Source organism: Sporothrix brasiliensis, assembly GCF_000820605.1.
Source record: "Sporothrix brasiliensis 5110 chromosome Unknown Cont21, whole genome shotgun sequence".
NCBI lineage: Eukaryota > Fungi > Ascomycota > Sordariomycetes > Ophiostomatales > Ophiostomataceae > Sporothrix > Sporothrix brasiliensis.
In genome coordinates, this window is record NW_024467140.1 from 2,763,309 (window position 1) to 2,785,428 (window position 22,120).

General features: G+C 56.5%; 8 protein-coding genes across 8 annotated transcripts; 4 read left to right on the forward strand and 4 right to left on the reverse strand.

Moving 5' to 3' along the window:
* Positions 1 to 1,354: 1,354 nt before the first annotated feature.
* SPBR_05045 (RNA 3'-terminal phosphate cyclase-like protein) lies at positions 1,355 to 2,602 on the forward strand (the record flags this gene model as incomplete). Its single annotated transcript, XM_040763322.1, has 1 exon — positions 1,355 to 2,602. The coding sequence occupies one exon, from the start codon at positions 1,355 to 1,357 to the stop codon at positions 2,600 to 2,602; it is 1,248 nt and encodes a 415-aa protein (XP_040615831.1).
* A 282-nt stretch (positions 2,603 to 2,884) lies between these two features.
* SPBR_05082 (uncharacterized protein) lies at positions 2,885 to 4,052 on the reverse strand (the record flags this gene model as incomplete). Its single annotated transcript, XM_040763359.1, has 2 exons — positions 2,885 to 3,746; positions 3,817 to 4,052. The coding sequence occupies 2 exons, from the start codon at positions 4,050 to 4,052 to the stop codon at positions 2,885 to 2,887; spliced, it is 1,098 nt and encodes a 365-aa protein (XP_040615832.1).
* Positions 4,053 to 5,008: 956 nt separating this feature from the next.
* Positions 5,009 to 6,544, forward strand: SPBR_04948 (phenylalanyl-tRNA synthetase alpha chain; the record flags this gene model as incomplete). The annotated part of the gene is made up of 1 exon (XM_040763225.1): positions 5,009 to 6,544. The coding sequence occupies one exon, from the start codon at positions 5,009 to 5,011 to the stop codon at positions 6,542 to 6,544; it is 1,536 nt and encodes a 511-aa protein (XP_040615833.1).
* Positions 6,545 to 7,987: 1,443 nt separating this feature from the next.
* On the forward strand, positions 7,988 to 11,929 carry SPBR_04570 (carbamoyl-phosphate synthase large subunit; the record flags this gene model as incomplete). The annotated part of the gene is made up of 3 exons (XM_040762847.1): positions 7,988 to 10,063; positions 10,367 to 11,743; positions 11,822 to 11,929. The coding sequence occupies 3 exons, from the start codon at positions 7,988 to 7,990 to the stop codon at positions 11,927 to 11,929; spliced, it is 3,561 nt and encodes a 1,186-aa protein (XP_040615834.1).
* A 657-nt stretch (positions 11,930 to 12,586) lies between these two features.
* SPBR_04673 (nuclear protein localization protein 4) lies at positions 12,587 to 15,281 on the reverse strand (the record flags this gene model as incomplete). Its single annotated transcript, XM_040762950.1, has 4 exons — positions 12,587 to 13,342; positions 13,380 to 14,931; positions 15,001 to 15,128; positions 15,198 to 15,281. The coding sequence occupies 4 exons, from the start codon at positions 15,279 to 15,281 to the stop codon at positions 12,587 to 12,589; spliced, it is 2,520 nt and encodes an 839-aa protein (XP_040615835.1).
* A 767-nt stretch (positions 15,282 to 16,048) lies between these two features.
* SPBR_05270 (translocation protein SEC66) lies at positions 16,049 to 16,813 on the forward strand (the record flags this gene model as incomplete). Its single annotated transcript, XM_040763547.1, has 1 exon — positions 16,049 to 16,813. One exon carries the CDS (start codon positions 16,049 to 16,051, stop codon positions 16,811 to 16,813), a length of 765 nt encoding a protein of 254 aa, XP_040615836.1.
* A 610-nt stretch (positions 16,814 to 17,423) lies between these two features.
* On the reverse strand, positions 17,424 to 18,125 carry SPBR_05296 (uncharacterized protein; the record flags this gene model as incomplete). The annotated part of the gene is made up of 1 exon (XM_040763573.1): positions 17,424 to 18,125. One exon carries the CDS (start codon positions 18,123 to 18,125, stop codon positions 17,424 to 17,426), a length of 702 nt encoding a protein of 233 aa, XP_040615837.1.
* Positions 18,126 to 18,845: 720 nt separating this feature from the next.
* SPBR_04643 (origin recognition complex subunit) lies at positions 18,846 to 21,794 on the reverse strand (the record flags this gene model as incomplete). Its single annotated transcript, XM_040762920.1, has 6 exons — positions 18,846 to 20,375; positions 20,430 to 20,490; positions 20,557 to 21,132; positions 21,204 to 21,271; positions 21,335 to 21,715; positions 21,747 to 21,794. The coding sequence occupies 6 exons, from the start codon at positions 21,792 to 21,794 to the stop codon at positions 18,846 to 18,848; spliced, it is 2,664 nt and encodes an 887-aa protein (XP_040615838.1).
* Between the last annotated feature and the right edge of the window lie 326 nt (positions 21,795 to 22,120).

A 22,120-nucleotide genomic window follows, 5' to 3' on the forward strand; every position in this document is an offset into this window, starting at 1 on the left:
AGGGTAGTTTAAAGGACGTCGTAAATAGTATTCGATACGTTATTTACTATATAATTATACTACGTCTTAAAAGGCCCGACCCGGTTAACCTTTAAAATACTCTCGATAACTTATTTATACACTTTTACGAAGAACGTGTTTTAAAAAGTAACGTCCGTTATAATTACGACGTAGTTTATACGAGAGTTATAAATTAAACGGATAAATATCTTTAAAATACCGACGTTATTAATAATAATCTTCCTTACTTAATAAAAAAGAGTACGTTATAGTCCTACCGTCTCGTTCTCGTATAAAGTAATAATAATACGAAGGTTAAGTTTAACTTAAAACGTTTACGACGTTTTAAGTATCTTTTTACGAGTGGTTATACCGTTTTATAAAACGAACGTCTTTAAAAAATTAATAGTACTTTAACTAGTTACTACGGTATACGATAACGTTAATACCGTAACGGTCGAGACGGGGAACGACCCCGAGTTTACCGTCGGAACGGTCTTTAACGGACCGTCCGATAATAAAGTTTACCCGTTAAACTTAAAGTTTATAACGTATATAATTATAATTATATAACGTCTTACTCTTTTAAACTATCTCGTAACCGTACGTATATACGTTAACGATATTATAATAAAGTATTTAAAGAAATCGTTTAAGTACGTACTTAACTTTTTTAAAACTTACGTATCGGTCTTTTAATTTAATAACTTATTTTATATAACTTTAATAACCGATTAAAAACTAAACGTTATACTCGAAGTATCCTTTTAAATAACCTTAAAAGGGAACGTAATAGTCGTAACGGTTTTAAAGGGCTACCGGTCTACGACGACTCTCGTCGTCGTATCCGGAACTAGTATACTTATATAAACACCGTCCACCGGTCGAGTTAACGACGGACGGTCGGGGGTCACCGGCCCAACGGTGTTGTCGACGGCGGCCATGGTCGTCGACGGCGAGATTAGGGGGTTCAGGGGCTGCTGTTAGTGTCACCCGCAAATTATGCGCGTGGCACTAACAGGAAGTCACGTGATAGTAATGTTGTAAGAATTTTTCAGGGGAAGGTTGTACTCTAGCACGGCAATCACTGATCGGCCCAGGCAGTTACGATAAGACTTTTTAGTGGAGTTATCGTAAAACGCTTCACCGCCTTTGGCAGAATTGACTTTTTGGTGATAATGTTTTGTTATCGCCATTTTTTTTTTTTTTTTTTTTTTTTTTTTTTTTTTTTTTTTTTTTTTTTCAGACAACCCACGAATCCCTGCTCGACAACGCTGCACACCTATTACGACATAGGGAAACCTTCCCTCGCAACGATCTTTCCTTCCACTCACAAGCCATTGCCGCGTCCGCCATGGCGGGCCCCTCTGGTTCCGACTTTGTGCGCTTCACCGGCCACCGGTTCCTTGCCCAGCGCCTTCTCCTGGCCACCCTCACAGGCCGCCCGGTGCACATCTCCAGCATCCGCAGCTCCTCACCGACAAATCCTGGCCTCGCACCGCACGAGGTCTCCTTATTACGCCTCTTCGACGCCGTCACCAACGGCAGCGCCTTCCAGATCTCCTACACCGGTACTACCATCACCTTCCACCCGGGCCTCATCACGGGCACCGTCGCCGGCGCCGGCGCCACCGAGGACGACGTGATTGAGCACAAGATTCCTGCAGGCTGCACACGCGGTATCTCCTACTTCTTGCTGCCCATGGCCCTGCTGGCACCCTTCTCCAAGGCCCACGTCAACATTCGCTTCTCCGGCCCCGGCGTCATTACTTCCGCCACCGAGACCGGCGACATCTCTGCCGACGCCTTCCGCCTCGCCATCCTGCCGCTGTATGGGCTTTTCGGTATCCCGCCGGCCCGCATCGAGCTGAACATCCGGCAGCGCAGCTGTGCGGGCCACGGCGACCGCCGCGGCAACGGTGTCGTCGAGCTGCGCTTCGCCAGCCAGGTCCGCCTGCCCAAGACGCTGCACCTGCACCGCGGTGCCGGCCGCATCAAGCGCATTGGCGGTGTCGCCTACAGCGTCGGCGTGTCCGCGTCCAACAACAAGCGCATGATCCACGCGGCACGGGGCGTGCTCAATGCGCTGACGGGCGAGATCAAGATTGCCGAGGCACCGCCCAGCAAAGACGACGGCAACGGCGGCGGCGACAAGCCCGGCATCGGCTTCGGCCTGTGCCTGGTGGCCGAGTCGACTGTGAACGGCGTCGTGTACTCGGCCGACGTCGTGAGCCCCGCGCAGGGCGGCGTGCTGGCCGAGGACCTGGGCACGCAGTGCGCGCACCGCCTGCTGGAGGCGATTGCGCAGGGCGGGTGTGTGAGCTGGACGGCGGCGCCGACGGTGCTGACGCTGATGGCGATGGGCTCCGAGGACGTGGGCCGGCTGCGGGTGAGCCGGGACGTTGTGGTGGCTGAGGAGGTGATGGGACTGGCACGGGACCTCAAGGCATTTGGCGCGAGCAGCTGGGGTCTGCGGCAGGCAGAGGATGACGTTCTCGGTGGTGGCGACAGCGAGGACGATGAGGATGCGCAGAGCAAACATGATGTGCTCATTTCTATAAAGGGTACTGGTCTTGGCAACGTGGGCCGCAAGGTGGCCTAAAGGACTGGGGGCGCTTGATACAAGAGGAAGAAGGGCGTTTCGGACTTGCATTGTATATACGTTTATATTGGGACTTGAAATACTGCATACTAAGGTCTTCTCGCAAGAAAAGCCTTTGTGATTTTACACTGCCCATACTCCAAACATGTATTGTGACCGACTAAACCCCAATGCATCCGTAAAGTACTCACTATAGAATCAAACAGTTCTCTCCAGTATGTATGCTCATTAGTTCATGAATATGGGTTCCGTCTATTGTGTGCTATCTACATGCCCATCCCGTTATTGTGGCCGTGGTTGCGCATTCATCCTAGCGCGTGTTCGTCTCTCGGCCGCCAAACGGGCCAAGGTCACTGCATAGCCAATCGACTGAAGCGACTGTGCCGCGGCACTGCTGTCTTTCTCCTGCAATGCTCGCCGTATTGCGTGTATAATGTAAAAGTCGCCAATGTTGCCGCCGGAGCTGAGCGAATCAAGCGCGTTCTCCACAGCCTCCTCCGGCGTGGCGGCGCCCAAGGGCCCGCCGAGGTCGATGTTGTGCAGCCGCTCGTCTTCGTCTGGTTCGCTGTTGCCGTTGGACGCAGCTGGTGCTGAGCCTGCACCATCGTCTGCTCCTGGCGCCTGTTGTGCAGCACCTCGCTCGGCAGCGTCTTGTTCCTGTATTGTCGGCGCAGCCGCAGGCGTTGCATTTGTTGCTGCATTTGCTGCTCCATTCGCTGCAGCCGTTCCCCCTGCCGCCGACAGTCCACCGACACGCGTCGCCGCCGCCGTAGCTACGTTGGTCGCAACCGACCGGATCGGGGACACCAGCCGGCGCAGCTTCTCGCGCTCCGTATGCATCGCCAGCATCAGACACTGTACCACGAGGACAACGAGGTCGAGCGCCACCAGCGCGAGCGCCGAGGTCGGTGCCTTTTGGCCGACAAAGTCAATCATGACGCCGCCGTGCAGGTAGCCTCGGTTGGCCTCGGTGGCCCGGGGCAGCGAGCCCAACGAGTGTGCGAGCAGGCACAAGAAGTTGGGCGCAAAGATGGCAACGAGATGCGGTTTTCGCGCGTCGAGGGGAATGGCAAAGTCTTCGGGTTTCGGGGACAGGAAAAAGGAGTGCGGCGCGGCGCGGATGACGAAGCGAAAGAAGGAACAACTGTGCGGTTAGCGAAACGAGATTCACGATCCAGGTCCAAGACCGAGACGAGGGCACGGCAGGGACTCACTCCATGTAGTACAAGGCGCACAGCTCGGCGAAGACGAGCATGTCCAGCTGGCTCATCATGTCGGTGTAGAATGCGAGCTTCTTCTTCAGGCTCTCACGGACCTTGCCCGCGAGCGCGCTGGAGTAGCCACTGCGCGCTCGTGTGGCCGTGTTGGCTCGACTGCGCCGGGTGCGGTGGGAGCTTCTTGCGTTGCCACTGCCGCTGGCACCGCCGCCAGCATCGGTACTGCTGTTCATGGCTCGGCGCTCGGCGGTCTCGGCGGGCCGGAGGTGCGATAAAGGCGAGGCGGTTGAGGTGTTCTCGCCTTCAGATGGGTCGAGGCCAGCGAGGCTGCCGGACGGCACGCTACCTCATGTTTCAGGGCGTGGGCCGGTATGTGGCGATGGCGTGGATGTCTCGGTACAGCAGGCAATCAATGAGTCGGGAGAGAGGTAGCGGTGACAGTATGTCGTCGTGAAAATCAGATGTCGTTTGGAAGGGGTTGACGCGGCTAGGAATGGCAATTACGAGACGGTGATGTTAAGAGCAGGTGCATCAAATGTCTGAGCGGGCTGCGCCTGCGCCATGCGGAGCTGTCGCTACTATTACAGCTTAGTTTGGTTACGAACACTTCAGACGCCTGGCGCGCCGCTTGTGTCGTCAGACGACAGGGGGCCTGGCTGGGCCCGTTAGGTCCGCTTTGGCTGGCTCGGCCGCTGGACTCGTGTCCCCCGGTGCCTCCCAACTGCAATAATTTACAGCACGACCCGCCAAGCTACGGGGGATATGTCCGCTATTACAGTACAGTCTCATGTTTCGCACAGGGGAAGTCTGGAGTCGGCCGGAAAAACAGTATCCCGTGCGCCCCTGGCACAGCCTGCTGTCTCCCCCTGCAAACGGCGCACTGGGCGCTAGCCTCAGTCTGGCTGTTAAGACAGTGTAGCCGCGGGGTGATCGGTGGGCCTGTGGTCGGTTTTTGGCTGATGGCGGGCTGTCTCGAAAATCTACGGCCCATATGTTTCCCGTCTGAGTCACTTTGCTGGACAGCCTCGTCACCAACAACTCTGCACCAATTCCCTCTGGCGAGCCTGCCGAAGCAGCGACCGCGATCTTGCAGCGGAATTTCGACGACTCTGCTCTCCTTTTCCCCCGATTTTCTCGCGATCGAACCCCACATCGCCGTATCACGCACTGCAAAATACAGACTTTCACCATGTCGAGCGCAAAGGACGACCTGACCACGGCGGTGCTCCGGGCACTGGCCGACGTCGAGTCGCTGGTGACAAGCGAGGTGTTCCCGAATGAGAAGACAACCGACATCAAGGCGGCATTGGACCGGTTACGGTCCCGGTCGATGCTGGCCTACGAGACGCTGGAGCGCGACGAGTACCTGCTGGAGCCCGAGGGCGAGCAGATTGCGGCCAACGGCAGCCACGAGGCGCGCGTGTTCGAAGCCTTGCGCCAGGCCGTCGAGGGCCTGTCGGTGGCCGACCTGGAGAAGGCCGTGGGCGACAAGCAGGTGACGAAGCTGGGCCAGGGCAAGGCCTTCCGCGAGAAGTGGATTGCCAAGACGAGCGACGGCAAGTTCAAGGCCGTGGCGACGGACATTACCGACACGACGCGGCAGCAGCTGCAGGCCATCCAAAAGGACCACGCACACCCGGACGCCAAGGTCATTGCCGAGCTGCGCAAGCGCAAGCTGGTGCGCCTGCAAAAGGTCGTCAGCTTCCGCGTGCGCAAGGCGGACAAGTTTGCGCTCGAGATGGTGCGCGAGGAGACGGACCTGACGGCCGACATGCTGGCCTCGGGCGCCTGGAAGACGGCCACCTTCAAGCCGTACAACTTTGACGCCCTCGGCGCCGACCAGAACGCCGGCGCCCTGCACCCGCTCAACAAGGTCCGCCACGAGTTCCGGCAAATCTTCTTTGAGATGGGCTTCGAGGAGATGCCCACGGACAAGTTTGTCGAGTCGGGCTTCTGGAACTTTGACACCCTCTTCGTCCCGCAGCAGCACCCGGCACGCGACCTGCAGGACACCTTTTACATTTCCGACCCGCCCCGCGCCGACCCCCCGCGCGCCGCCGACGAGACCGACACCAAGGACTACAAGCAGTACTGGGACAACGTGCGCCAGGTGCACGAGACGGGCAAGTACGACTCCATTGGCTACCGCTACCCGTGGTCGCCCGAGGAGAGCTTGAAGCTGGTGCTGCGCACGCACACGACGGCCATCTCGTCGGCCATGCTGCACCGCCTGGCCGCCAAGAAGGGCCCCGACGGCCGGCCACCGCCGGCGCGCTACTTCTCGATTGACCGCGTGTTCCGCAACGAGTCCGTCGATGCGACGCACCTGGCCGAGTTCCACCAGGTCGAGGGCGTGATTGCCGACTACGGCCTGACCCTGGGCGGTCTGATGGAGTTTATGGAGATTTTCTTTGGCAAGATGGGCCTGGAGGACCTCAAGTTCAAGCCGGCGTACAACCCGTACACCGAGCCCAGCATGGAGATCTTCAGCTACCACAAGGGCCTCGGCAAGCTGGTGGAGATTGGCAACAGCGGCATGTTCCGGCCGGAAATGCTCGAGGCCATGGGCCTGCCGCGGGACATGCGCGTGTACGGCTGGGGCCTGAGTCTGGAGCGGCCGACCATGATCAAGTACGGCATCTCCAACATCCGGGAGCTTCTGGGCCACAAGGTGGATCTCAACTTCATCAAGAAGAATCCAGCTGTGCGGCTGGACAAGGATTAGAGGGGTGTTGAAGGAATGAAATGGAAACGGACATGGGAGCGGACATGAAAAGTAAAAAGAGAAGACATGGTGGGGATAAAAGGCAAAGTTAAGAACGGATCTGTAAAGACGGCGGCTTCTGCCGGTAGACTATACTCTTTGTATTGAGCTTACTTTTGTTACTTGCGTAGCGAAGACATTGCATTCAGCTGAAAGGATGAATTTGTTGAGTGACTTTTGTCTGTTGACATGTTTACATAGCGTGACTCATATTCAGGGGCATGAAAGCATTCAGGGTACGTATGGTAGTATTCAGTTTATTTATCGTGTTTATTTATTATTTTATTTTTTATTTCTTTTTATTTCTTTTTTTTTTTTCTTAAAAATAAAACAATTAAAAAATAAAGTAGTACATGTAATTCAATCCACTCATGGTTTCCCACTGCTTGTCCGAATACGGCGGCGGGTGCAAAGAGACCTGCCCTGGCGCTAACGCGCACCACATTTCGGTCGTATTTCCACATAATTTAGCAATGGGATTTGCCAGATTCCCATATATTCTCGGTGGGCAAAGCGAAACCGGTGACGATCGGAGCAGCACACGACCTGCATCGTTTGTCTCTTCCAGTCTCTCTACATAGCTCAATGCACCTTTCTCTCTTTTCGACACGCCAGCTATAACATTGTGTGATGCAACTAAAACAACTCAACTTTTCCGTACTTCTCTTTTGTTTCTTTTTATGTTTAAATAAATTTTATTGACTCAATGACCGTCATGGTGGGCTAAAGGGCGCGTGCCACGGCTATTCGATTGGACTACCGCTGTCATCCATATGCCTCGCTCCTTTGTCGGAGTTTTCCACGAGGAATGCCGAAATTTTTCATACTCTGGACAACCATCCAGTCGCAGCCGATCTTCTTTTCTTTTCCGTCGTTGTATTCTGGCTTCGTTCTTTCCCGCTTCTTTGATAGTTTAGGTGTTGGAGCTTAATTAGCCAATCATGTTAGCCGAATTCGTCGGTGGGGAGCAAAAAAAATTGTGTAGCCCCAAAATTTTGGCAGGGGAAAGCGCGAACGGCCGCTGTAACGAAAAAAGAAAAAGAAAAAGACACAGGATGAAGGAACGACCGACGAACTGGGCCTGGCTCTTATCTTATCACGGGCTTCCCCCGCCAATGGAGAGAAAATAGGAAAATATAGCGACCCTCCTCAACAAGAAACTATTATCTTGTATGACTCTTTTTTCCTGTCTGCGTTTCGCTTGGACCACCCTTCCTTTTCTCCTCCCTCTCCCTCCTTTGTCTCCTCGGCCTCCCTTTCTTTTATTAAAGGCAAGGCTAGACGAGCATAGGGACAATCTGCAAAATAGCCTCGCCTTTTCTTTTCTTTCTGTTTTGCTATTTTTTATTTTCTGTTATAATTTGTTAAATCCTCCTCGCCCTCCTCTCCGTTCAGCCTCATACGATGATGTCGGCCGTGTCCATGGCAGGCCGAGCTCCGTCTCGCCTGCTCCGGCATGGTCGATGCCTCCCGACGGCCGTCCCCTCGACCCGCGTCGCCGCCTTCTCGGTCAGCGCCCAGGTGCAGCTGCAGCAGATCGTCCACCGCCCGCAGCCCAAGACGCTCAAGACGCTCAAGACGCTCAACAGCTACGTCAACACGCGCCGCACGCTGTCGCAGTCGACCAAGCGCGCCGCGACGGCCGTCGACTCGGCCGTGGCAGACTCGGTGCACGACCCCAAGGCGTACATGCAGAGCGGTGTGGTCAAGCCGCGGGCAGAGGTCGACGTCAAGAAGGTGCTGGTGATTGGCAGTGGCGGTCTTGCCATTGGCCAGGCCGGCGAGTTCGACTACTCGGGCGGCCAGGCCCTCAAGGCCCTCAAGGAGGCCGGCGTGGCCTCGGTGCTGATCAACCCCAACATCGCCACGATTCAGACCAACCACTCGCTCGCCGACGAGGTGTACTACCTGCCGGTGACGCCCGAGTATGTCAGCTACGTCATTGAGCGCGAGAAGCCCGACGGCATCTTTCTGTCGTTTGGTGGCCAGACGGCGCTGAACCTGGGTGTCGAGATGGAGCGCCGCGGCCTCTTTGCCAAGTACGGCGTGCGCGTGCTCGGCACGAGCGTCCGCACGCTCGAGCTCAGCGAGGACCGCGACCTGTTTGCCCGCGCCCTCGACGAGATCAACATTCCCATTGCCAAGTCGATTGCCGTCAGCACCGTCGACGAGGCGCTCGACGCCGCCCGCAAGATCGGCTACCCCATCATCGTGCGCGCAGCGTACGCCCTGGGCGGTCTGGGCTCGGGCTTTGCCAACAATGAGGAGGAGCTGCGCAACATGTCGGCGCGGTCGCTGACGCTGTCGCCGCAGATCCTAGTCGAGAAGTCGCTCAAGGGCTGGAAGGAGCTCGAGTATGAGGTCGTCCGCGACGCCAACAACAACTGCATCACCGTCTGCAACATGGAGAACTTTGACCCGCTCGGCATCCACACCGGCGACTCGATTGTCGTCGCGCCCAGCCAGACGCTGAGCGACGAGGAGTACCACATGCTGCGGTCCGCCGCCATCAAGATTGTGCGCCACCTGGGCGTTGTGGGGGAGTGCAATGTGCAGTACGCCCTGCAGCCCGACGGCCTGGACTACCGCGTCATCGAGGTCAACGCCCGTCTGTCGCGGTCGTCGGCGCTCGCCTCCAAGGCCACGGGCTACCCGCTCGCATACACGGCGGCCAAGATCGGTCTCGGCCACACCCTGCCCGAGCTGCCCAATGCCGTCACAAAGACGACGACGGCCAACTTTGAGCCGTCGCTCGACTACATTGTCACCAAGATCCCCCGCTGGGACCTGTCCAAGTTCCAGCACGTCAAGCGCGACATTGGCAGCGCCATGAAGTCGGTCGGCGAGGTCATGGCCATTGGCCGCACCTTTGAGGAGTCGTTCCAGAAGGCCATCCGCCAGGTCGACCCCCGCTTCGTCGGCTTCCAGGGCGACAAGTTTGCGGACCTCGACTTTGAGCTGCAGAACCCCACCGACCGCCGCTGGCTCGCCGTCGGCCAGGCTATGCTGCACGAGAACTACTCGGTCGACCGCGTGCACGAGCTGACCAAGATTGACAAGTGGTTCCTGTACAAGCTGCAGAACATTGTCGACACCACCCGCGAGCTGCAGGCCATTGGCAGCCTCAGCGGCCTCAAGCGCGAGCTCCTGACCAAGGCCAAGAAGATGGGCTTCTCGGATCGCCAGATCGCCAGCGCCCTCGGCAGCACCGAGGACGAGGTCCGCGCCGTCCGTCGCCAGTTTGGCATCCACCCCTGGGTCAAGAAGATTGACACCCTTGCCGCCGAGTTCCCCGCCAACACCAACTACCTCTACACCACCTACAACGCCAGCACCCACGACATCACCTTTGAGGACAAGGGCACCGTCGTTCTCGGCAGCGGCGTCTACCGAATCGGCAGCTCTGTCGAGTTTGACTGGTGCTCTGTCAGCGCTGCCCGCGCTCTGCGCGCGATGGGCAAGAAGACGGTCATGATTAATGTAAGTCCAAGGGTCGCGTGTGGATGCCCCCCTGCATTTCAATTACAGCACTCCACGTGTTTATTCATACATCTCGTGCTCCTTCCTTCTATGGGCACCTCCTTTCTTTTGTCTATCCCCTTGCACCTTCCTTTGCACACGCCGTCGCTCTCCGTCATCGCTCCCGGAAGCATATTAAAGTGGACCCGAGTGGGCCCTCTAGCTTACAACATCACCATCTAAACTCCTCCTAAGCACTCCCTCGCCGTCTTTCACTGTTTGATGCCTCTAGAACGCGAATGAAACTACTAACACCCATTCGAGAACAATCCCGAGACCGTATCCACCGACAGCGATGAGGCGGATCGGCTGTACTTTGATGAGAGCAGCTACGAGCGTGTGATGGATATCTACGAGCTCGAGCAGGCCAGCGATATTGTTGTGTCGGTGGGTGGCCAGCTGCCGCAGAACATTGCGCTCCGGCTGCAGGAGACTGGCGGTGCCAAGGTTCTGGGCACCGACCCGCGGAACATTGACAAGGCTGAGGATCGTCAGAAGTTCTCCAACATTCTGGACAACATTGGCGTTGACCAGCCTGCGTGGAAGGAGCTGACGTCGGTTGATGCTGCTGCCAAGTTCGCCGAGGATGTCGGCTACCCCGTCCTTGTCCGTCCGAGCTACGTTCTGTCCGGCGCTGCCATGACCGTCATCCACAGCCAGGAAGACCTCAAGGACAAGCTCGAGGCTGCGTCCAGCGTCTCGCCGGACCACCCCGTCGTGATCAGCAAGTTCATCGAGGGCGCCCAGGAGATCGACGTGGATGGTGTTGCGTCCAAGGGCGAGCTGATCCTGCACGCTGTCAGCGAGCACATTGAGCAGGCCGGTGTGCACTCTGGCGACGCGTCGATGATCCTGCCGCCGGTGTCGCTCGACGACACCACGATGGACCGCGTCAAGGAGATTGCCCAGAAGGTCGCCGCCGCGCTCGAGATCACCGGCCCCTTCAACATGCAGATCATCAAGGCCGACGACCCTGCCGGCGGCCTGCCGGCGCTCAAGGTCATTGAGTGCAACCTGCGCGCGTCGCGCTCGTTCCCCTTTGTCAGCAAGGTGCTCGGCACCAACTTCATCGACGCGGCGACCCACGCCCTGGTCGGCGAGGGCGTCCCGGCCGCGCGCGACCTGATGAAGGTCCCGCGCGACTACGTCGCCACCAAGGTGCCCCAGTTCTCGTGGACCCGCCTGGCCGGCGCCGACCCCTTTTTGGGCGTCGAGATGTCCAGCACGGGCGAGATGGCCTGCTTCGGCAAGGACCTGGTGGAGGCCTACTGGGCGTCGGTGCAGTCGGCCATGAACTTCCGCGTGCCCGAGATTGGCGAGGGCCTGCTGTTTGGCGGCGAGACCAGCAAGGACTGGCTCGCCAAGGTCATCCACTTTGTCGGCCCCATGGGCTACAAGCTGTACGCCGCCGAGCCGCGCGTCAAGGCGTTCCTCGAGGCCGAGAGCAAGACGCCCATCGACGTGCAGGTCATTGAGTTCCCCACCGAGGACAAGCGCCAGCTGCGCGAGGTCTTTGCCAAGTACGACATCCGCGGCGTCTTCAACCTGGCCAAGGCCCGCGGCAAGACGGTGCAGGACGTCGACTACGTCATGCGCCGCAACGCCGTCGACTTTGGCGTGCCCCTGTTCATGGAGCCCAAGGTGCGTCTACGCCGTGTATTCCCTTCCTACTCCTGCCCCCCACCGAAAGTTTGTCACCACTAACACATACGCACACAGACTGCCATCCTCTTCGCCCAGTGTTTGAGCGAGAAGCTGCCCCGCGCCGAGGGCACACCCTCCGAGGTTCGCCGGTGGTCCGACTTCATCGGCGGCAAGCCTCTGTAAATGCGTTGGCTTTTGTTCAGTCGCACATTGGCAGCACACATCCGGATCCGGACTGTCCAAATATCTCTTTGCGGGCGTTTGGGGCTTCATTTGATACAACAAAAGATAAAAGAAAGGGAACACGGATGGGGAGGCAAGTAAAAAAAAGGTTTATAGGATGAACCACCAGGAGTAGACGTTTGAGGCGGGGAGAGAGCAGCAGCCGTGAGAACGACGTCATCTCATCCTGTTTGGGTAGTTTATGATGTATTTGATTGTGAGGATTTTCGGAATTTGTTTCTCGTTTTACCATTTGTTAGCATTATTCACGTTTCTGTAAGCCGCGGTCGAGTTGCGTATAGTTTCTTTTTCGATTTTTTTGCACACATTAATGCCACTCTTCATCTATATTGCTTGTGTTCCACTAGGTGTGGTTATATGGTCCACCTCTTTGGTAGCTACGTTGGCCGTCTTCACACAATCAGCAAATCCCCATCGTTCCAACATTCTCCGTACAATTTGTTATTGTATTCTCTCTGCCCAGATCCATACCGGGTATACCATTGTCCTATCTCGCATGATATAATAAATAGCGCCCAATTCCAAACCGACTGCCAGCATCACCATTCATCGGCCCTTGTTTTCCATTGACCGTATTCAATCCTTCGACTCCTCTTCCTACTTGTGCTTTGAACTCGTAGACGGTGTCTTGTCCGTACCCGACGGGGAAAGCGGTTTTCTCAAAGACGAGCTTGCGGGGTCTGTGGCGGTGGCATCGGCCGTGCCGTTCGCTGTGAAATCGGGGGTCGCGCGGTTCGACAACGCCGGCGAGCGCGCGTTTAGCCTAACGGCAGCAAATCGTTTAGCAAGAGGTTCGCCAGATTCCGTGTCACGGTTGGCGCCGATAGATGCCGATGAAGAAGCACGGTGGAGGGGAGGGATAGAAGAAGAGGAGAGGGGCTGGGTGTGGAGGGACGACGGTAAGAACGAAGAGGAACTAGACGGAGGAGCATCGGCGGCCACTGGCGACATGGACGGAGACGAAGACGAAGAAGGAGAAAAAGTGGCAGGATCTGCACCACCGCCGCCCTGGTCACTGCGACGCCCACTGCCGTCACTGTTTTTGCTCCTTTTGCTCTCATTTTCCCTGCTGCTCTTACCACCTGCTGCGCTGGTGCTGCCACTCCGCATTCTCAAACTGCCACTGCGAGCAATGCGTCTCTCGTCAAAGTCTTCTTTGCTTCGTCGCACGGTGCCTAGGTACTGGATGTCCTCCATGTCCTCCTCTCTGTCCTGTCGGGGTCGCTTGGGTATTCGCTCACCGGCAGATTGCAGGATCATCAACAGCGTCTGCCAGCCGGGTGTGGACTGCAGCTGGAACGTGTCGGCAAGGTCGTGTTGGGTCGCGACGCGGCAAAGCAGGGCTTCCTCGTCCTGGATATGTTAGAAACAGATGCAAAATAATACGTACGCTGCGCGTGATGGGTGACGGTGGCCCTACCTTTGACAATACGTCCATCTTGCGGAGGGCGCAGAGGAGGTGGAAGTTGGAGACGTGCAGGTCCTTGGCGTCCGCCTTGCCTGACTTGGCTTGGAGCATACGCGCGACGGCCGAGTGCTCCTGGCTCTCGCCAATGTACTCGCGGTTCTCAATCGGGAAGCCCAGGTCAGTAAAGACAGGCTTGGACTCTTGTGGGAAGCCGTGCGTCAATGTGACAAATAGGTACTCGACAGGGAACGCAGGCTTGGCATTCTCCTGCACGTTGGCGCCGTACTCGTTGATGTGGCGGTAAAAGACCTCGGGAATATACCGCGTGCGGCTGACCGTGCCGTCGTCCTCCTCCTCGTCGCGCACGAGCATCGACTCAGGCTCGGCCGACGGCTCCACAATGTCAGCGCGCACCATCTCCACCGCCTCGTTGGACATTTGATAGGCAGAAATGCTAATCTGGCCCTCCTCGTTGCCGGAGATGACGCACGTCACAAAGTTGGAACCAAAGCGGCCGGTGTCGCTCCACTTGGTTGGCTTGGGGTGCTGTGCCTGCAGCCGTGCGGCGAAGATGACCTCGAGCGAAGACAGGTAGTACGAGTCGGCGTGGCGCTTGCACACCACGGACCCGTCGCCGGCACCCGCGTCGAGCAAGTCCGTCCAGATGACGCCAACCCGCTCCAAGCCGCACAGCTTGGCCACGGCGTCGACCTCCTGCTCGTTCTCCCAGGGGTTCAACGACACGCCGTCGGTCTCGTCGACCTGCGGCGGCTCGTAGATGGCCTCAACAACAGCCTTTGTGCCCAGCGGAACCACCTCATACTGCTCATAGCGACCGTACAGGTAGCCCAGGCGCTGACCGCCGCCTTTTCGCCACGCGTTGATAAACGAGTCGACGATTGCTGGTGACGCAAACTCGACGTGATCGACAGACCGGAACGTCTGTGGCTGCAAGGAGATGGCGCTGGGCTGGCACTTGCTGCAGATGCCCTCGGGCCACTGCGCGTGACCAGACGGGCAGTTGGGCCGGACGCGGAAGAAGGGCTCGACCAGTGGCGGAATAAACGAGGCGCCAAGCTCGGGCTTGTTCTTTTCCGAGTTGATCTTGCGCAGGTAGGAGTGGAAGGACAGGTACTTGATCTTGTGCTCGTCGAGGTAACCCGCATTGAACGGGTCGAGGGGCTGGCAGTAGTCGCACATGCCCTTGGCGCCGTGGCGGCACATTTTGGGGTCCCGTTTCCGCGGGATCTTGCCATCGAGCTTGTCGAGCGTGTCGTCAAGCTTGGACTGCTTCACCACCTCCCAAGGATTCTTTATGCGCGTGGCCACCGCCGAGATCGAGGTTGAAGTCGAGGGCGCATTTGCAGGAAGCGGGTCGATCGGACGGTCCTCGGCGGGCAGTACGGGCTGGCCATTCAGACGGTTCGACGAGGAGGAGAGTGTCTGGGGTTTGGCGGACGTGGCGGCCCCGTTTGAGTGGCCGTTGGAGTCGTCTTCCTTGTGCTTGTACTCCAAAAAGACCATGTCACCGTGGCTGCTGGCGTTAGCTGGGATCGAGATCAGGGGAGCATCACGCTGTCCTTGATTCCTTGATGCGACATACCCTAGACCAGTCTGGCTGATGGGCACGTTGGCCACATCGGCCACCTTCCGCTTCTCACCCTTATTTGTCGGGTTGTTCGATACTGTGATCGTGGTCGGGTCGACGGTCGGTGGAAGCTTAGGCAGCAGCTGGAGCAGTTAGCAAACGCTTGCGACTCACCTTGCCCTCGCATTAAAACGAAGCTCTCTTCAACGTACCTTGAGCATGATGCTGCCAAATGTGTCAGTCTTCTCGGCTTCCTGACGGATCATGCCGTCGGGCCCGCGAAAGCGGAGCAACATCGCGGCGGTTGTGGATGATCAAGCTCCGAGTGGCATGCGTTGTGATGTGATGCGCTGATAGCGGTTATCGAGTTTGGGTGATATGCTGATCCTGTGCAATAAGAGTTGGGTGTTGACGATGGCGAAGATTCGGAAGTGCAATGTGATGTAGATGTAGTAGGTTGAGAAACAAAAGTGGCAGTCACCAGGTCGATGTTGTGCATTAGTGAGGAAGGAGCTTGTGCACAATAGTCAATTATCAGCTATCGTCATAACCGTCATTGCCTGAAGCTTGAACTCGAGTGCCCCACCGCGCACTGTCCCTCTTTCCTTGTGTTTCTAGCTGTGACGGAAGTCTAGTGGCGCCTGTGGCGTGTGCACGGTGGCGCGTGCTTAATAAATAATTTGACCAATCAGAGCATTTAGCATGGCGAGGAAAGGGTTCAAGGCTGTTAGCTGTCCTTTTGCGCCAGGGGCTTTCGCGGACGGCAAGGGCCTCCTGTGTTCTGTATGGGAATTTCTTGCGTGCCGCCATTCGAACATCTTCAAACTCCTCGACACTGTCACGAAAAACAGCCAACGACGGTCGTTCTCTCCTTTGACCGACGGACCTTCTCATTCTTTTCACTCTTTACTAGGATTTCTCTACCTTGCCTCTTTTCTTTTTCGACCTCCCGCGTTTTTGTTCCAACCCCATCCACCCCATCTCGACATTCCTTTCCTCCGAGTCAACGAAACAAACGAAAGCACAACCAACAAGTTTGCGCACACAAGACTGACAACCCACAATGGGGTTCCCATCTGTCGACTGGCAGGGCCTCGTTCTGCCCGTCGCCTACCTGCTCGTGCTTGGCGGCACCTTTGCCGCCTTCTCGACCATCTACCGCCGGCGCAAGGCCGTCCAGAGTGCCAGCCTCAGCCCGTGGTTTCCGCCGCACCTCCAGCGCAACGTCTACCTGTCGCTGCTGCACATGGAGCCTGAGCCGGGATCGGACAAACCCCAAAAAGTCCCCGACACTGTGCTGCGCGCCGCGCTGCTGCGCCGTGCTGTTGAAGACATCCACCGCATCATCCAGATCCGCACCGGCAAGCAGGCCTGCCAGTCGCTGCTGCAGCGCGGCAGCGTGGGCGACGACCTGTGGCAGCGGTTCCTGCGGGCCGAGAAGGAGATGGAGGACGAGCTGCGCGACGTGGTGATGGAGGCCAACGCGCTGGTGCCCAACTGGGGCCAGATTATTTTCCAGACGGCCAACGCGATTGCCGCCAACGAGCTGCTGCGCACGAAGCTGGATGCCGTGCAGGACAAGGCGGCCGCAGAGAAGGCGTGGTGGGAGAAGCGCAAGCTGTCGATGCCGCCGTCGGCCGGTGGTGAGGCCACCGCGGCCACTCTGACCGAAGACGCAAAGGGCCCGTCTTCGCCGACGGGGGCGAGCAAGACCTCTGAGGACGACACGGTGCTTGTGGACACGCCTTCGGCGGCAACTGCACCGGCACCGACCCCGGCATCAACGCACCCAACGCCGAGCGGCAAGAAGAAGAAGGGCAAGAAATAGAGCTTCAAGGCCCGATCCCGCCGGAAGTGACCGGTCACAATACATCCCACAGATATATAAAAGATACGAGACTGCACTGTGTACAATATTAGCGGCGATGGAAGGATGGAGAGGCAGAGAGAAAAGTTGGTGAATGACAGGATGGCACCGAGATCGTGAGCACTGATTTTGCTAGACCATGGCGTTTGGGGCACGGCAATTTTTTTTATTATTATTTCCGCTGTTGCGTATCTTGTTACTTGCGTTATTAATGGATATTGCTCTCACCTGATATACTGGATTTGATGATTTGTGGTGATCCGTGGGGATTGTAAAACTGAGAATGTAAACCAATAGTCTTGAGTTGTATTGTAAATAAAATGGAAAACGCCAGGCTCTAGTCGTGAATAAGGGAAGGCTGTTTTTCTAAACAAAGGAGCCGCATATGAATCCGTCGCTTGAACGGAAATATGCGTACAAAGAAATCAAAGGCGACAGATTGAAGACATGTATGTATATGTGAAAACGCTCAAGGCCTATACAAAGAGACAGACGCATGCAGAAATGAAATGGATAGAAAATGATTCATAAAAGCGAAAATCAGTCGACAAACGACTGACGACAGTCGACCCTAGTAGTGGCCTGTCTTGCGACGCATAATTTCTTCGCTGGCGCTGGCCTGGAGGCGTGTCCGCTGGGCATGCTCAATAATCTCGTCGACGGTGAGGTCTTTGGACTCGGGCCTCGTGTAGGACCTCTCGCTGGACGCCTTTTCGCAGTCGTCCATGTTGGTGTCCATATTGGTGTCCATCTCCACGTTGTCGACATCCATGCACATGTTATCGCTGGAGCTTGGGTCATCGCCGGCAACGATCTTGTTGATCTTGCGCATGCTGCAGGGCATGCAGATCGTTTCGTCATCCCATGACATACGACAGTCACCGCGACAACTTTTGGCAGGGCTGGGCCAGCGCTGGCGGCGACCCAGGTGCCCCGAGCCGGTCGGCCGCCGTGGCGTGTCGCAGCCGCGCAGACCGATGAAGCGGCCAAACTTGCGGCGCTTGTCCTCCAACGTCAGGCCAATTCGTGGCCACTCCACTGGGCATGGGTAGCAGTATTTCCACGGCGTGGGTGTGCGCTGGTGGTAGAAACTGGCGAGACTTTCGAGCTGTTCGTCGGTGAGAAGCCAGAACTGCACAATGGTGAGGGGAAAGTCGCGATGGGCGATGCCCGTCTGGGTGTTGACGAGCGCTTGAAGCTCCTGGGCCATGTGCGCGAGCTTGGCCTCGAGGGCTGGGCGGCGGGCTATTCGGCGGGAAGCGAGAGACGGCATCGTGTTGTGTATAATGTGTAATGGTATGTGGTGAGGGAAAAGCGATAAATGCTTTTCGGTTTCCCGTTTTTTATCCTTGGTGGACGAGGAGGAACAGCTACCAGATAGGGTAACTGACGGGGACAAGGAGAAGACCAGAAAATGAGTAGCTGTCGTGGTTGCTTGGTGATGGACGTTGGCATTGGGGAGATGGAAGAGATTGTTCATCGAAAAAAAAACGGGGGAGACCATTCTAAAATACTGGAGAGACTACAAAAGCACGAAAAGAGCAAAAGAGGCAGCACTGTACGTCGATGCAGCTGCAATGCCTGGTGGTCTCATCTGATGCTCTGTCGTTTGTCTGTTTTAAACCGTGCTTTGTCGTCGAGATAAAGGAGCACGAGTGCTAGAGTGCGAGAAAGGCTGCAGTCTGTTTTGGGTTGCCCCTGGCCGAGATCTCACATCCGCCCCTTTCGTTGTTTCTTCAGGCCATAAAGGGCGCGGGAGCCTCGATGCGGAAAATCAAAGACAGAACATGCAGCGGTTTTCAGGACATAGACTGCCGGCAGGACTCTTTGAACAAGTCCTTTGTCCCGTATTGCATATGCTTTGCTTGTCTTTCAAGATTGCTATCAAAGACGGGTCAAAGGCGAGTCGAAAAGAAATGCGTTTATTGACGACGGGTACAAAGGGTATCAAAGAAACGTGCGTTCTATTGTTGTCGTTTTTTTGGGACGCTCCCTACAGCCACTTGATTTTGGCGACATGGTCGACCTTGCGTCGTGTGGGCTTGATATAGCCCAGCGTCTTCATCTCAGAGAGGCCCTGATAAAATTGGACAAGGTGCCGCCGCTCCAGTGTGTTGTCTTCGGCTTCTTCCTCGCCCTCGGCTGCATTGTCGCCATTGTTCGCCGCAGCCTCTTTGTTTTTATTTTCGTTACCATCTTTGTCTTTGCGTCTGTTGCCGTTTTCTGAGACGGCATTTTGGAAAGCCTCCCACAAATCGGCCACATTGATCAGCGGGCCAGCATCGAGGTACAGCTGGTAGAGGATGGCGGTCGCTGGAAGTGTAGGCCGGATGCTACCTCTCTCGGTGTCGCCATTCTTCTTCGACGACGTATTTTGGGAAGGTTCCGTCCCAGCACAGCACTCGCAAGCCAGGTAGTCGTGCGGCCGCGCAAGCGCCCGCTCTACTACCAGACCGGGGCGCGGGATAAAAACGTCGCGGTACGGTGCTTGGGCGTTGTATAACCAGACCTCCTGCAACCAAAGACGACTCGCTGGCGACGAGGAAGGCGTTGCTAGCGAGGATGGGGCCACTGCCGCACGACTGGCCGTCGCTGGCTCAACGTCGACAACGCCAACAACAGCGGCGACGGCGGCATCGACCAATTCCGTGAATGTCTGGTCCTCTTCGGTCAAGGCCATAGAGTCACGGCTCAGCTGGACCTTTTGTGCGACAACGGTCGTGCGCAAGACTTTGCTTTGGGCCGTGTACTTGCTGCGTAGCTGGGGCGGGCCGCCACCACCACCGGGACTGGACGGACCTCCACCGGCAGCTTTGAGGCTCATGATTCTACTCCGAGCCCGGTTGGCATAGCTGGCCTCCAGTTTCTTCTGGAGCTCCTCAATCTGGCCCGCAATCTTAGCGAGGTTGGAAGGCAGCGTGGCCCAGCTTGCCTGATACGGATCCATGTCGCCAGCAAGCTCGGCGGTGTCGTCCGGTGGCGCCTCTAGTGCAAGCTCTGCATCGCCAGCCTCTGCGGCAGCAATGAGGCGCCGGAGTACAGTGACCAGTTCCGAAGACGTCATGCGCCGGATGGCAGTTGTCATAGTCGCAGCCAGTGACGAGTCGTCGTCATCAAGCGTGAATCCATCCTCATTTGCACCACGCTGGTCCTCGAGGGCTGTGATGTAGAGTTCAGTAAATGACTGACCAGGGAACACGCCGCTGGCCGCGGCGAGATGAACAGCACGTGCTATCCGCTCGTTCCAGCGCCGCTGGTACTGCATTTGGCCGGCCACGGCTTGCCGGAGGAATTGTTGTTGGTCTGGTTTATCACTGAGTAGCTGCTTGGCCACATCAATGTCACCATCCGTCACGAGAGCTTTGACGTGGCGCCGGAATGAGGGTAGTTGGCGGAAGGCCGTGAGGTAATCTGTATTCTGGAGAAGAGTATCCTGGGTCGTTGTTACGGTGCTGTCTCCAATATCGTGCAAGAAGACGCTGAGCGGGTTGGCGTAAAAATAGCACATGTAGGCGTACTTTTCCTGTTAGACAAAACAGCCGAGACACGACAAAAAGATGAGGTATGTGAATCCTACCTTCAACGAATTAACAAACACCGAAACACCCGCTACTTGCTCGTCTTGCCTCTCAGCAAGGCTGCGAAGCAACGAAGGGCCAATTCTTAGTGGTATGTCGGCTGCCGCAACGGCACAACGGACCAACCGATCAAGCACGGCCGACGAGGGTGCAATGTCGAACTGTGCTGCGGACAAACGGTGAGCGGCCTGTTTGGGTAGCCGTGCCTGGAAGAGATCGACGGACGTGGCTACCCCAAACAGGAGAACAAAGGGGATGCGATCGAACCAGGAGTGCAGAAAACTGATCAGGTCGGCCAGCAGCGCGCCATCGAATGCCTCACTGTCCTCAAAGGCGACAACGATGCGCGAGGTTGCTGGGTCACTAATGGCTGCTGCCACGGCCTCGAGGTCGTAGGCAAGATATTTGTTACCGTTGTGAGCCACGACATCGTCTTCGTCCGCACCATCGTCAACACCGTTTCCAGGCGACGGCGCGGAGGAGGCAACCTGTACGATTGTCTTGAGAGCGGCACGCAGGTTTGGTGCTTCGGCCGCACGCAGACGGACCATGCGGCGGACACAGCGATCCTTGCCTTTGGAGCTGCTGTCGCGGTTGATGGTCTTCTCGCTCTCAGTGAGCGAAGCAGACAGCTGGCGGAAGAGTAGCATATCCGTCGTGGCAGCAGGGCCGAGAATGACAAATGCGGCCGGTAGTTTTGTTCTAGTTGTCTTGTTAGGACTACACTGTACATCTTTACAACACCTCGAGGTGCCATCAGTTGCAATACTTACTGCGTTGGCTTCTCAATAAAGTCCATGACGGCACTTAGCGTCGCTTGATTAGAGCGTTGCAAGACAGTCTGCATTTGTTAGATGACGTACTTCGTGGAGGCAGATACATGTAACTGGGTGCCGTCACCCACCTGGATCCGGTCATCGAGCTGGGCCCACAGAGAGTTGAATAGTTGTCGCCGGCGGGCCACTGCCTCGGACGCTTCGCGGCCCTGAAGGAGGGGTGGGAATGAAGCCAGCGCATTGTCGTCGCCGGCGTTCTCGTCACCGTCGCCTTCGCGGTCTTGTTCACCGTCACCGTCACCGTCACAGTCAACCTTTGCCTTGCCCTTGGCCGTTCGCCGCTTTTTGGACTTTGGCGTCCGATCATTTGTCCGGCCATGCTTTCTGCTACTGCGGGATGCCGATGGCGACGTTGTGGCACCTCGATTCTCGCCATTGTTGGCTTCATCATCCTCATCATCGGACGGGTTGAAAATGTAGGCGACCTTTTGGGGGTTAGCAGGGATACTCTGTCACAGAAAAACACAGCGAGGAACCTACCCGGTGGACAATACTTGTCTCTGCATCTTCGCCAGCAAGAGCAGCCATTTTGAATGAACTGTGGGATAATCGGCACAAGAGGCTGTCTGCGCATTTGCGAGGTGTCGTCTTGGACATGATGTTAACCCGTAAGGAGTAAACAGCTGTAAAGTGGTCACGTGGCGAACCCACTCGCGGAAAGCTGCCATGAAAAGCGCGTCGCGCGTCGAGAAGTGCTATAAAAGCGGGTCTCGTCTCAACCAGCAAGACCACTGGGTTGCTCCTTCCATTGACCTGTAATTCGTACTTTGCAATTGCAAAGAGCCAGTTCACCTATAAGACAGTGTACGTCATATAATTTTTAACTAAGGAGCAAAGGTCAACATGATTGTTAA